Below are 12712 nucleotides of genomic sequence, written 5' to 3'. Positions count from 1 at the left end.
ACATGGACAGAGTTATGTTGTGTACTAAAGTCAATAAAGGTATTAATAGACGGTATGTCAAGAGATTTGAGTTTCAAGTGCTAGGACTGCGTGCATGGCCGGCCGACTTGGGCAGAGAAAATGTTTGATAAAATTGCTATAACTGGGTCAATTTTAATATATTTTTATTTTTATATATTTATGAAAGACACTTTTACCCTAGTCCATATTGTTTATTGAACAAAATTACAACCTGCATGTTACCCTTTAAGATAGGTGTCAAAACTCTGTATGAAAAACACCAATATGTATTCCAGGTTAAGTATTTATTTGTTGAGACCAAAGACATCTTCAAATATCATGCGTGGTCTGGTGGCCCCCTCCACCACAGAGGAGCCTTTCACTCGTCTGTTGAGTCCTTCTGGGTGCTTCCGCCTCACACCCCCACCGGCCATTTTCTTTATGGCTTGTGCATTTCTGGTTGTAGTCGTCAGCTCTGTTGTCGTCATAGTTGTTGAGGTTGTAGTCGTCAGCTCTGTTGTCGTGGTTGTCTTCCTCTTTCTTGCCGTTGTGGCCGTTGGTGTTGATGTGGTCTTCTTCATCATTGGTGTTGCGGTGGGCTTGACTTCATGCTCCATCGACCACGCTTTGCTGCTAACCATCTTTGTCACTGGAGAGCAAAAGGTTTTAATTGAATGATATCCAACAACCTGGGTCTCAATGTTCAGTTGATCAAAACAAATGTAACCATATTCAATAATTGATATATCTTACCAGCAGAGGCAGTAGAGCTACAGTTGGATTTACAGCAGGAGCATACAGAGGCTGGACCATACAGTTCCTCCCATCTGATACATGAAACATATGTGTGTTGAAATAGCGATTGGTGCATGTGTGTGTGTGTGTGTGTGTGTGTGTGTGCGTGTGCGTGTGTTTTAACCCAACACAGATACATCAATTTCAAATACATATTTAATTGCACTAAATATTTTGATGTCTATCAAAAATGTAATATAACCAGAGCTCACCTTCCAGCTGTTATGTTGTAATTACACGACTTGGCTGTGGGAGTGGGGATAGAATTCTCCACAGATACTGCACAGTGTATGAACATTAGCTGTGGAATATAAATGTGTGCTTTGATATTATATTATATACCAACTTCATGTCTCTGTAATATACTCTAGCCTGGAATATTCCAATCCATAGTTAATGCAACAGTAGCCCTAGAATGGCTCTTGTTGTTTCATACAGTATATACAGTATTTCACATACAGAGCCATAGAACACCCTGCTTGATTTCTGGTCGGACTTTAACATGCGCAGCCTAAATGTGATAAATGCTCCGTTGGTACTCAACCATTAAATAATTCCAAAGACGTGGAGTGAAAAATGGTCCTCTAGTTTTATATCCATGTGAAAGTTCTGGCACAAAATGTGTATTTTTTTTATTTTTTTTTAAGATATTTTTTTTTAAGATATTTTTTTGCGGCTTACGCCTTTATTGATTTTTTAACCCATTCTGACCGGGCACCCATTTTGGTGTCAGCATCATGTTATGCTTTAGCTATTTAAAAATAGCAGATCTACAAGCTCATATCGCGCCACCGAGTGGCGCGATACGAGCTTGTAGGTCTGCTATTTTTGAAAAAAAAAAGAAGAGCGACTGACATTTTTAGAATCTGATCTCAGGTCAGAATGGGTTCATCAGACCAGTGTGTGTCCGGCGGAAACCTCGTATGAATCTGATCTCAGGTCAGAATGGGTTAAGGGATAGAAAGTAGGCTGACAGGAAACGGGAGAGAGATGGGGGGATGACATGCGGTAAAGGCCGTGTCGGGTCCGGGAGTCGAACCCGCGGCACACCGCGACTGGATCACCAGTCCGGTGCCCAGACCGTTACGCTACGGCCTGGGCCACAAAATGTGTATTTAGTCAATTATCTCCACTTTTTCAAAGGTGCTTTGCGATAAGTGCTGGGTAATTAATCACACCACCTGCCAATTGTGTGACCCAAACTTTTGTGTTTCCCTGGTCAATTGGTGATGACGTCTGCGGTAAACAGGACGTATTTGTAAAATCAGTTCATCGATTATTCAGGCCCCCCTCGCCCGGAGAGAAAGATGTCCGTGTGCATTTCTTGAAAAAGTGGAGATAATTGACTAAATACACGTTTTGTGCCAAAATTTAACATGGATATAAAACTAGACCATTTTTCACTCCACGTCTTTGGAATTATTTAATGGGTGAGTACAAACGGAGCATTTATCACATTTATGCCGAGCATCTTTCATTTCTACCAGGACCTGGTGCAAGCGATCTATGCCTGTGATACATGAAAATTTACGAAGTATAATTAAATGATCACAGGCATTCTAGGTCTAATGCAACAGTCCAACCCATACCATCATAGGGTCAAATTAAACGAGTTAAAGATGGAGTGCCATGATCCCCCCCCCCCCCCCCCCCCCTCCAAAAATGATCATCAGGTACTATGATTATACTAGGAGGAAGATCTTTTTCAAAACAATGTCCAGAAAGTGTTAAAATTATGTTTTATGTGGCCACAGCACACCCACCAGTTCATTAAGTATACCTGTTTTTCACCTTAGCACCACCCACCTGAACTTAAGCCTTGCCCACAGCTGTTGTATGATAATGTGGGAGGGGTTAGGGTTATGATGTCACTAAAATGGTGTTATTTCGATTGGGCCTTGACTCAAAGGCTTTAAGCTTTCAGGAAGAAACCAAAAATACACAGGGAAGACATATTTGAATATTATAACCACACCTGGGGGTCTATTAGAGTAATGTTAACTCTATACACACACGCAAAACTGAAAAAGTACTAAAATCACGGCACTCCATCTTTAAGTTCATTATAGTATCTGTGAAATGATTATCAGCCCAGTTACTTACTTTTCCTGTCATTCCTTTAAGTAAGAATGCATCCACAGTGAATCTCACAGTATTATTTTTGTATGGGATGAAACTGGAATGTCCCTCCTTGCTCTCAACCATGCACCTGTACCAGGACAGCACACGCAGAAACAATCAGATGAACAAACATGGGTGTGAACTCAACAACTAAACCTTGCCAAAGTTGTGTTCTGCACAGGTGTGCTGAGCATAAGCAACAGTCCATGAATGAATGAGACATTACATTACCCGGAGTTCTCTATGATTGGATACTGGGGCTTTGAGGTGTGGGACTTCTTGTGGGTTGTATGACAAGAATGGACATATACCCTTTCATGTATGCTCATGGATGGAGCCTCAATCTGAAAGTACATGCGCTTGCCAAGCACATACGTTTCTACGTGGGAAAGTCTTTCCCACTGAGCTATCAAGAGATGAATAGTCACATTTAGAACATAAGTGGCTGTGGGACAAGACCCACCAACTATAGACTATTTATTTTGATAGCCTAGAAAGCAGTCTCATAAAATGTTTACCATTTCGTGCAGTGAGAATCACTTTTACCCTGTTCTTCAATGGCTTGAAGACCTTTCGAATCTCCACCTTTGGTGTGTAGCCAATGTTAAAGTTATACATGTATCTGAAAAGAACAAGTGTAATGTTCATCTTTCAGACTTTGGGGTCAAATACCGGCGTAAGCCTACAATAAAGCTGCAACGATTTCAGCCTCACCTGTTGTAGTGACAGGCGATGGACAAGCTGAACGGTGCAGTTCGCCTGATTAGTCCAGCAAGTGTCGGTGGATCATATCGTAGAATGTGTGTGTAAACCAAACGGTTGTTCATTATCTGTTACGAAAAGCACATAAGCTATAGACCTACTAGCACTCTTCCTGAACTTTAAGATTTGTTTGAATTCATGTAATTAATTTGCTTAAAAGGTAGGGTAAGTGGTTTTCTTTGGTTAAAAAGCTATATATTGTGATAGTACTCATTGAGTGCTCTGGAACAGGAGTCTCCATGTCTCTCCAGCTTTAAAACAGAAAATTGATTTTCAGATCGGGATACCAATTTCATCCAATCATGATAGAGAACTCAGTCAGGAATCTACAGATAAAACAAGTGGAATTGTAATTGAAGACAAAGAAATGAGCAGACAAAATTGGAACACTATAAAAACGAAGCTGATAAATGGATAGGCCTACTTTCTCCTGATTGGCTGAAAATGTGTCACCTCACCTGACCTACCTGAACATGAGCTGGAGAGACAGGGAGACCCCTGTAATATAGTGATTAAAAACTTTCAACTAGCTCTGGTCCATAGCCTTAGCCTACTGCTCTTGCTGCCGTTACATTCTAATGAAGGCATTTAATAGAGGTATGGACCAGAGCTAACTTTTAACCAAAAAAATCACTTAGGCCTACCTTTAATTTACTCATCATTAATTAAAAAAAAGGGGGGGCAAACACTTACAGCTGGCTTGTTTCCGCAGAGCCCAAGGTCATATTCAAAATAAACCAGTTCCTTCGTGATTGTACTGGCTTGGCATGTGCCGAGTGTGAGCTGGGAAGGTATACCACCAGCAGCACCCAAAGAGCTCCTGTGAACCTGAACTAGGATTTTACTTGAGTTTGTACACCGAGCTCTGACGACAGCACACTCACCGACATCAGGAATGCCTGGACTCACTGTGGTAGACAGCACCGCAGTAAGCTGCAGCACAGCCCTCATGTTATCTGGTATCTGCTCAAGTCCAGTCCCAGTCTTCGGAGAGAAATGTTCTTTGTCGATGAGTGAGTCTCTCGAATGTATCATCAGCGGTAGTTGTGGTGTGTTCCACTTCCCACTCCCCTTCACCACAGAACCGTATGCTATAGCCACCAGTGAAAACAACACCGCCATCACACTATAGTTGGTCAGAGCTAATTGGCACATTGCTAAAAGTTGTCACTATATGGATGAAACATCAAACCTCTCCGAATTGTTTTAGCCTAGCTACTGCGAGCTCCTGTAGCCTCGGTCCCAGGCTTACTTAACTGCGAAAAGAAAGAGCACCTGAGAGTTCTGCCCTCTAAGGTTCTGCCACGGTCTTCGAACTGATCACAAATCAGTAACAAACACCTGGTCAAGTCAGCCTGGGCCTAATAGGCCTGCATCACACATGTTTAATACTGTATTGTTAATTATGTGTTATGTTAGACCAATTATTTGTTTACAAACATTGGGACTGTGCGTAGCCCAACTAGATTCTAGATTATCGTAGAGGGTTTTTTTCGATTCTGACGAATCTCTCCATCCTCCTCTCTCCAATCCTCCATTGTAAATGCGCAACAGAACATTGCCCGCGCCCCTAGCGGCCAGGGTTCTCTTGCGCATCTACAATGGAGAGAAAACCAAGATGGCTGCCAGATTCCGAGACAGAGTGGATTAAAATACCTTTTTTATTGAAAAATAAGCATGTGCGGTGTTTAATATGGGTGCGTACAGATCACAAACAAGTGGGGCAACATTTAAAGCAGCTTATATTTTGCATTTGTACAAGGTAAGAGTGATTTTGAGGCACAAACGTTCCTTTTCGTAGATTCGTCAGAATCGAAAAAAAAACCTCTACGAGAATCTAAATATGTTTGGGCTAGAGTCTAGACTGTGCGCACGGGTGACTGTTTCATGTAATCAATTCCCAACAGATCTCCAAACCTGTTGTTTTGGGGAGCCCTGGTTTCAGTCCATTCAACCCATGATTCAACCTCCTGTTTGTTGTGTGATGACTAGTGAGGCGCACCCTAGGAGACATTTACTTAGTAAGTAAATGTCTCCTAGGGTTCAAACGCTTCTATATTTGCTTAAATATAAATCTGGTGTGTCGTATCATTTTCTTACTCCCGAGTCCCGTCAGAATGAGGGGGAGAGGGGCACACATGCTGCAGCCTCGGTCAGAATCGGAATCCAACTCCCGTTCACGTGAATGCGCATGGATGCATCCACGTTTGTTTTGTTTTATCAGCTCCGCCAGCAGTTGGTGCCAGATATTTCAAACACAAAGTGTTTTTACCGCAGCAACTGCCTGTCATAATTTCACCCCTCTCCGTATCAAAGTATTGGACAGTATTAGGATGTTGATATTAATTTTGCAGTGTCTATATAACACTACAAAATTAGTAGTGTCTATAATCCATATCTAATTATTGGACAGTATAGTATATAAAGATGTTGAGATATATATATATATATAAAATAGAGAGAGATATGTTAGAGCCTGCACTTCTAAAGGAGGAAAACAGATTATCCTGGTACCTCTAAAGTTAGATTTAGATTTATTCACTCATATTTTCTTTTATGCTACTGCCATTTATTCACCCATCTTTTCTTTTATGCCACTGCCATCTAGTGGCGCAATCTTGAATAGGCCTATATACACCCTTCAAAATGAGGGCTAGTAGAGACTGTAGAACTGATTTACAGTACAATTTGGGGATATTTTAAGGTAGGCCTATGCCTACTACTGAGTCTTTCCATTTTATGCTACTTTATTCTTCTACTCTGCTACAGTTCAGAAGGAAATATTGTAGCCGACATAATGGATAATAACAAGCTTTTATAATCAGTAACACAACATTGTAAAGATTAATCCAGTGATTCCCAACCATATGCTTTTGTGTTACAAACAAAACAGATTTCAAATGTCTGTGAGTTACTGCTCCAACAAACAGATATGTTATTCTAATTTCTCACATGGTTCAAATATTGAAATGATCCAATCCAATCAATCAAAGATTAGAAAAGATTAAGATGTTCCCTGTTTATTTAGCGCATTTTATAACATGTTATGAAAGAGATCGACGTGGCTCTTTTGTTGACCATTGGGAATTGGGATATATATTGGCCACACAATACAAAAATAAAATATGCATGTATATTATTATTATATGTGCGATTTCAACTTGAAGACATCTTTCTTGAACATGGAGAACTATTTCTGGTCAGGCCAGTAGACCAGAGCAAGAAAGTATATCAAGTCATCTAGTTAGGCTGGAGTTGTCTTTGGATGCTTGGCATTGCTTGCTAGGCCCTGCCTCCAAATTGTTCCCCCTCTGTGATATAGGTGTAACCAGAGACAAGATAGGCTTCATATGTTATGGCTGATAATAATTCCCATTCAATTAATCAACCGGCAGGCTAAACCTGGGAGCTATAACAAACTGTAATGAAGCGCAATAAAAAATATTTATATAACAGAAAGGTGCTATAAACTGAATCTATCTGACAGTGGGCAGGCAAGCCTTTCTTCCAGATCAACACATAACTGTTTGGCATTGCAGTATATTGCAGTATTGGCATTTGGCATTGCAGTATATTATACTGATGTCATTTGAAATTGCAATGCCAAACAGTGACATACAAATAAAAACCTACTTGCACTGGTGTGATAGGCGGCAGAATTATGAGTTAACTGCCTGTCAGCATCTTATAGAAGCATAATATCATATTTTTGTTCTACATATACTGTACTGTAGGTACATACAACATCAATGTCAGGAGGTTGTACATGTAGCAAGACTGCTACATGTACATGGCCTTCAATTGGTTTCCCTACATTGGCATGTTATGTCACGTATGTCACGCTTGTGAAAAATGTTCACTTGTTAACATTGCTTTTGTGGTGAGACTGGTGACATTCCGCCCGCAAGACATGGCCAATCAAGTACAGGGTCACAAGCGTGACGTTAGGTATTTTGGATAGAGCGTTTTTAAATATGGAGATAACTGATGTCATAGTAATGATGTCATACACGATTGACTGGCCTTCAAGTACTGTGATGACGGGTACTTATAAGAGAAAGTTGATGTTGTCTTACAGTTGATCAAGCATTTAATATTCTTGTGACCATTTACCACTGAATTTTAGGGGACAGAACCATAAGTAGACTGTCATATGTAGCATTGCATCTACAGAAGTAAAAGATGAGGAGTTATGAACAATAACAAGTTCAATCAATTCAAATTGCTATACTGTATGTGTTAGGATTATAACAGAAACATTATAAGTCTTATTGCTATGGATTCGTGGGGGGTCCGTGTCTTTGTCCTGTCATCTCTGTGTCTGTTGTGTACCATCCTATACCCCCAGCTGGGTCGTGTCTCCACATGGGTATCCCATGCAGAGATTGAGAAGCACTCAGAGATGGGCCGCAAGCCTCTCTTGGATGATAACCATGTGGAGATTGAGCAGCACTTGGAGATGGGCCATCGCAAGCGTCTCGTGGATGATACCCATGTGGAGATTACCGACCAGCACTTAGACAAGGGCCGCAAGCTTCTGGCAGCTGGTCAACTTGCCGAAGCACTAGCCCACTACCACTCTGCTGTAGAAAGTTTCCCTGAAAACTACCTAACCTACTACAAGAGGGCTGCGGTGTTCCTGGCCATGGGGAAATTCAAATCTGCCCTGCCTGACCTCGCCAGAGCTGTCCGTCTCAAGCCTGACTTCTTGGCTGCCAGGATACAGAGAGGAAATATCCTGTTGAAGCAAGGTGACACCCAAGGGGCCAGGGAAGACTTCCAGGCAGTGCTGGATCGTAACCCTGCACAGGCAGAGGCCAAGGACCTGCTGATGAGAACCAACGAGCTGGAGGACCTTCAGGAAAAGGCCCATGCTGCCCACCACCAGGGCCACTACGGCACTACTATCACCATGCTGGAACGAGTCATAGAGCTCTCGCCGTGGGATCCCGAGTCGCGGGAGCTCCGTGCCAAATGCTACATCCACCTGGAGGATCGCCAGAAGGCCGTCCTCGACCTCAGAGTGACAACACGCCTACGCAACGACAACGGCGCTGCCTTCCTAAAGCTGAGCATGTTGCACTACAGCCTCGGACAACACCACGACTCACTGACTCAAATTCGGGAGTGTCTGAAGCTGGATCATGAAGATAAGGAGTGTTTCAGCCACTACAGACAGGTGAAGAAACTTGGCAAGCAGCTGGACTTGGCACAGGAGCTCTTCCAGGGAAGAAGATATCAAGAAGCCATTGACAAGTATGAGTCAGTGATGAAGACGGAGCCTAACATCCCATACTACACCAACCTGGCCAAGGAGAAGATATGCTTCTGTCTGGTCAAGCTTAAAATGGCTGATGATGCCATAGATACTTGTTCAGAGGCCCACCAGAGAGACCCTCGCAACGCCAATATCCTTAGGGATCGAGCCGAGGCGTTCATCCTCAACCAGGAGTATGAGAAGGCGGTGGAGGACTACCAGGCGGCCATGGAGTTTGATAGGAACAGTAATGAGATCAGAGAAGGTCTGGAGATGGCACAGAAACTGCTCAAAATGTCCCACAAGAGAGACTACTACAAGATCCTTGGTGTCAAGAGGAATGCCAACAAACAGGAAATCAAAAAAGCATACAGGAAGTTGGCACAGCAGTGGCACCCGGACAACTTCCAGTCAGCAACAGACAAGAAGAAAGCAGAGAAGAAATTCATTGACATCGCCTCAGCTAAAGAGGTCCTCACCAACACAGAGATGCGGCAAAAGTTTGACACTGGTGAGGACCCACTGGACCCAGCAGAGAGCCAGCATAATGGTGGGCAAGGTGGGCAAGTTTGGCCCTTTTTTCATCCCTTTGATTCCGCTAACAACTATCATTTCAAATTCCACTATAATTAGGGAGGACTTCCATAAATGACGGGGTAATTGGGACTTTGTTTAAAACTGGACATAGTATTATGGAGAAACTCTCAGCCTCACCTTGGGATCTTGTATCAACTAAAGTTGAAGTTTGAAGTATATCTTCTCTCACTCTGGACAGGTATGGACATGCTTGACATCGATGTGTAATACTGATAATCAGAGCACTGCTTTTTACAGATGCCATAGTCATCATATACTGACCTCCAAGACTTTACAAGCTGATAACCGTAAACAACAATCACATTAACATATAAACATAGGCATAGCAACACAAGACATAGCCAAATACAAAAAAGAGCAAAATAAATAAATAAATAAAACTTTTTTCCCTTTCCCTTTTCCCGTAACTATTGATTACATTGTCCAACTTCTGCGCGGAAGACAGTCAACAGACCTAGACCCACTGTGCATGGTTTCCACAGTTTTTGAGGGCCCCTCCTATGCCCAGCTTTCCGGGTTTGGGTAAATAAACACAAACATTGAAGACGGAACGCAAATTGTGATTGGCCAGAATGAGATCATATATGATGCTAAGAGCGACCCTCACTTGTTTTTTTTTCTCCCACTCCTGAGTCCTGAGTGGCTAATTGGCTTCCAAAGTTTGAGAGAGGCCTGTTATACAGAAAATGACAAATCATCAATCATCTGATCAACCCCTAATTTGATTCATATTGAGTGGCCTCTAATCTATAGTTACTATAGGGGATACCACAATTGCAATTGGTGCAAGGTTGTAGGCTACTTTATTGTTACATCTTGTGTACAGGTACTACAACTTATTTTTGTATGGCTTCCTTCAGATGATGCAGCATCATACATAACATAATGTTTGTTGCAGAAACATGTTTTTTCTTTCTCCACCAATTTGTATGGATGGTGGAGAGAATTACACTATATAGTAGTTATTGTTATTATGGTTATATCTAACATTTAACCATCACTTTTGGACCGCCCTAGTCTAGCGGTTAGAGCAGGCACTTTTCGTGCAGATGGTCATGGGCTCGACATGCCTTGCCTTGGGTCGATGTCAGAAAGGGCATGCGGTCGAAACAGGTTCCCAACGCCAAATCAAATGGATTCAAATCTGGAATCTCCTGATCATACGCGTCTGAAGCCTGTTCTGGATGATGGGACTAGTACTACTCCAGACGTAGTAGTACTAGTAGGTCTATGATACAGAGGTTTGAGCTCTTACACGGCTGTCGCAATGCCGATCCGACATCCGTGCCATAGTGTTAGGGGCTTTGTTGTTGTCATCTGTGTCCCTTTGTGCCCATAAACGTATTCTACTTATGAATGTTTCTTCAGGCAAATATATAACAAATGTGAAAAGTTGAATCAACCTGGCGAAGATATGCGAAAGATATGACTTTAGAACTACCTCCTTTGAACGGTGTCGTGTTCAGTTATTTACATTTAAAGAACTTCACAGAAGTTTAAAATTTACATTCACAATTACGTTTCAATCTGAAAAAATGAAATAAATAAAAAACTTAACCACTTCTGTACCAACAATACTTTTGTCAGGACAGCAGATAATGTGCTTTCATTATTTCACTGAACATGAACATTTGAACAATACAAACACAAGCTGTCCTCCTTGTCCCTTAAAGGGCCACTTCACCCCTTCTTCACTGGGACTTTTGTGTTTTTTGATATTTTAGTCATGACGCCATCCTCATTCCTCATGACCAAAATTTGTCATGAAAATGTGGCCTCACTTCCTGCCTTTATTTTACAAGTCACACCTCCACGCAGCCTCCCCCTCTCCACAAGGAGGGGCAGTGTACCAAAGCAATATGGTCATTGTAGGAATTCAACAATCCAGTCAAACCCTAGTCAAACACACAGACTTCATCATTTTTCTGGGCATAGGGTGCAAATTTCAAATTATGCTACTGTTATCTATACTACAAATACTATTAAGATTGAGTGACTGCAGTTTTTTCCAGTGTTGAAATGTCCCTTTAAAGCAGTTCTTCGCAGCTCCATTACTCATACTCCTAATGTGACCTCTTTGTGGTCACAACTTTGTAATGATCCCAAAAAACCCACCCTTCTGACTGGGTGGTTCTCAGTGACTGAAGCATTTAAAGAATTAACAGAAAATATTACTGAATTATTTAACCAATAATTCAATATGCTCCTCTGATATAACATGATCTAGAATAAGGCATATACTGCATTTAACACTTTGTGAAGAAATTCAAGCTTCACAATGACATATCAGAGCATCGGCTCCCCTGACTGGCCTACACATCTGCTTCAAGGAACGGCCGAGCTTCGCTTGATCTTTGTGCTGCTGTACCAATATTGGTGGTAGCACGTACATGCAATAGCAGTCCATTCTTGTACAGAGCAACACCAGGGTGCTTACGAAGTGTGAAATGTTACGCTGGACAGCGTATTTGAGAGGAGGTCCGATGACAATCCACCTTGCTGCTGTGGCAGCTGGGCACAAGGTGTACTGCTTTGGAGGACACTGTAACATCAATAAAAGGGATCAGATTGAAGTGCACATCTTCAATACATTGCCCTTGCGCTGGATGAAGTTTCACCCAGTGGCAACTGACAGGGAACTTCCCCTTGAGGTTCCCTCCATGCGTGACGGCCACACCGCTGTGCTAATAGATGACATCGCCTATATATGGGGTGGGGTTACTCACACAGGGGTGTATTGCAACATTCTTTACGCGTATGATATTGACACGCACATGTGGTTAAAACTCAGGATTTCTGGGACTGCTCCAGAGGTGAGGCACAACCACTCAGCCTGTGTCTTGAGGAAGTTCATGTATATCTTAGGAGGATTTGTTGAAAGGCTTCAAAACACTATTGAAATCTATAAGTTGGACACCACCACAATGGTTTGGTCTATCATTAACACTAGAGACACACCAGCACCCGCTTCATCATATCACTCTGCCACCATCATCGGGACAAAAGTGTTTGTATTTGGGTGCAGACGGGACCCGGACCAGTTCAAGATCTATTACAACAACATCAGTGTGTTTGACACAGAGACCAACCTCTGGCTGAGCACGCCTTCCACAGAACCTGTTCCAGAAGGACGTAAGGGTCATTCAGCCTTTGCCTACAATGGAGAGCTGTACATATTTG

The 12712-nt window shown here is 42.2% G+C and overlaps 1 protein-coding gene across 1 annotated transcript in view; it reads left to right on the top strand.

The window, feature by feature from the left end:
* LOC310878936 (dnaJ homolog subfamily C member 3-like) overlaps positions 1–9568 on the top strand; it is a gene marked incomplete at both ends in the record, with an annotated part of 47328 nt that extends 37760 nt beyond the window's left edge. The window contains one exon of the mRNA XM_083793352.1: positions 8027–9568. Coding sequence (XP_083649478.1) covers positions 8027–9568 — 1542 coding nt within the window. The remainder of the gene's footprint in view (positions 1–8026) is intronic.
* Between the last annotated feature and the right edge of the window lie 3144 nt (positions 9569–12712).

Source organism: Protomyctophum parallelum (assembly GCF_964188405.1).
Source record: "Protomyctophum parallelum genome assembly, chromosome: 21".
In the NCBI taxonomy this organism is placed as follows: Eukaryota; Metazoa; Chordata; class Actinopteri; order Myctophiformes; family Myctophidae; genus Protomyctophum; species Protomyctophum parallelum.
This window is presented reverse-complemented; position numbering and strand designations above follow the sequence as displayed.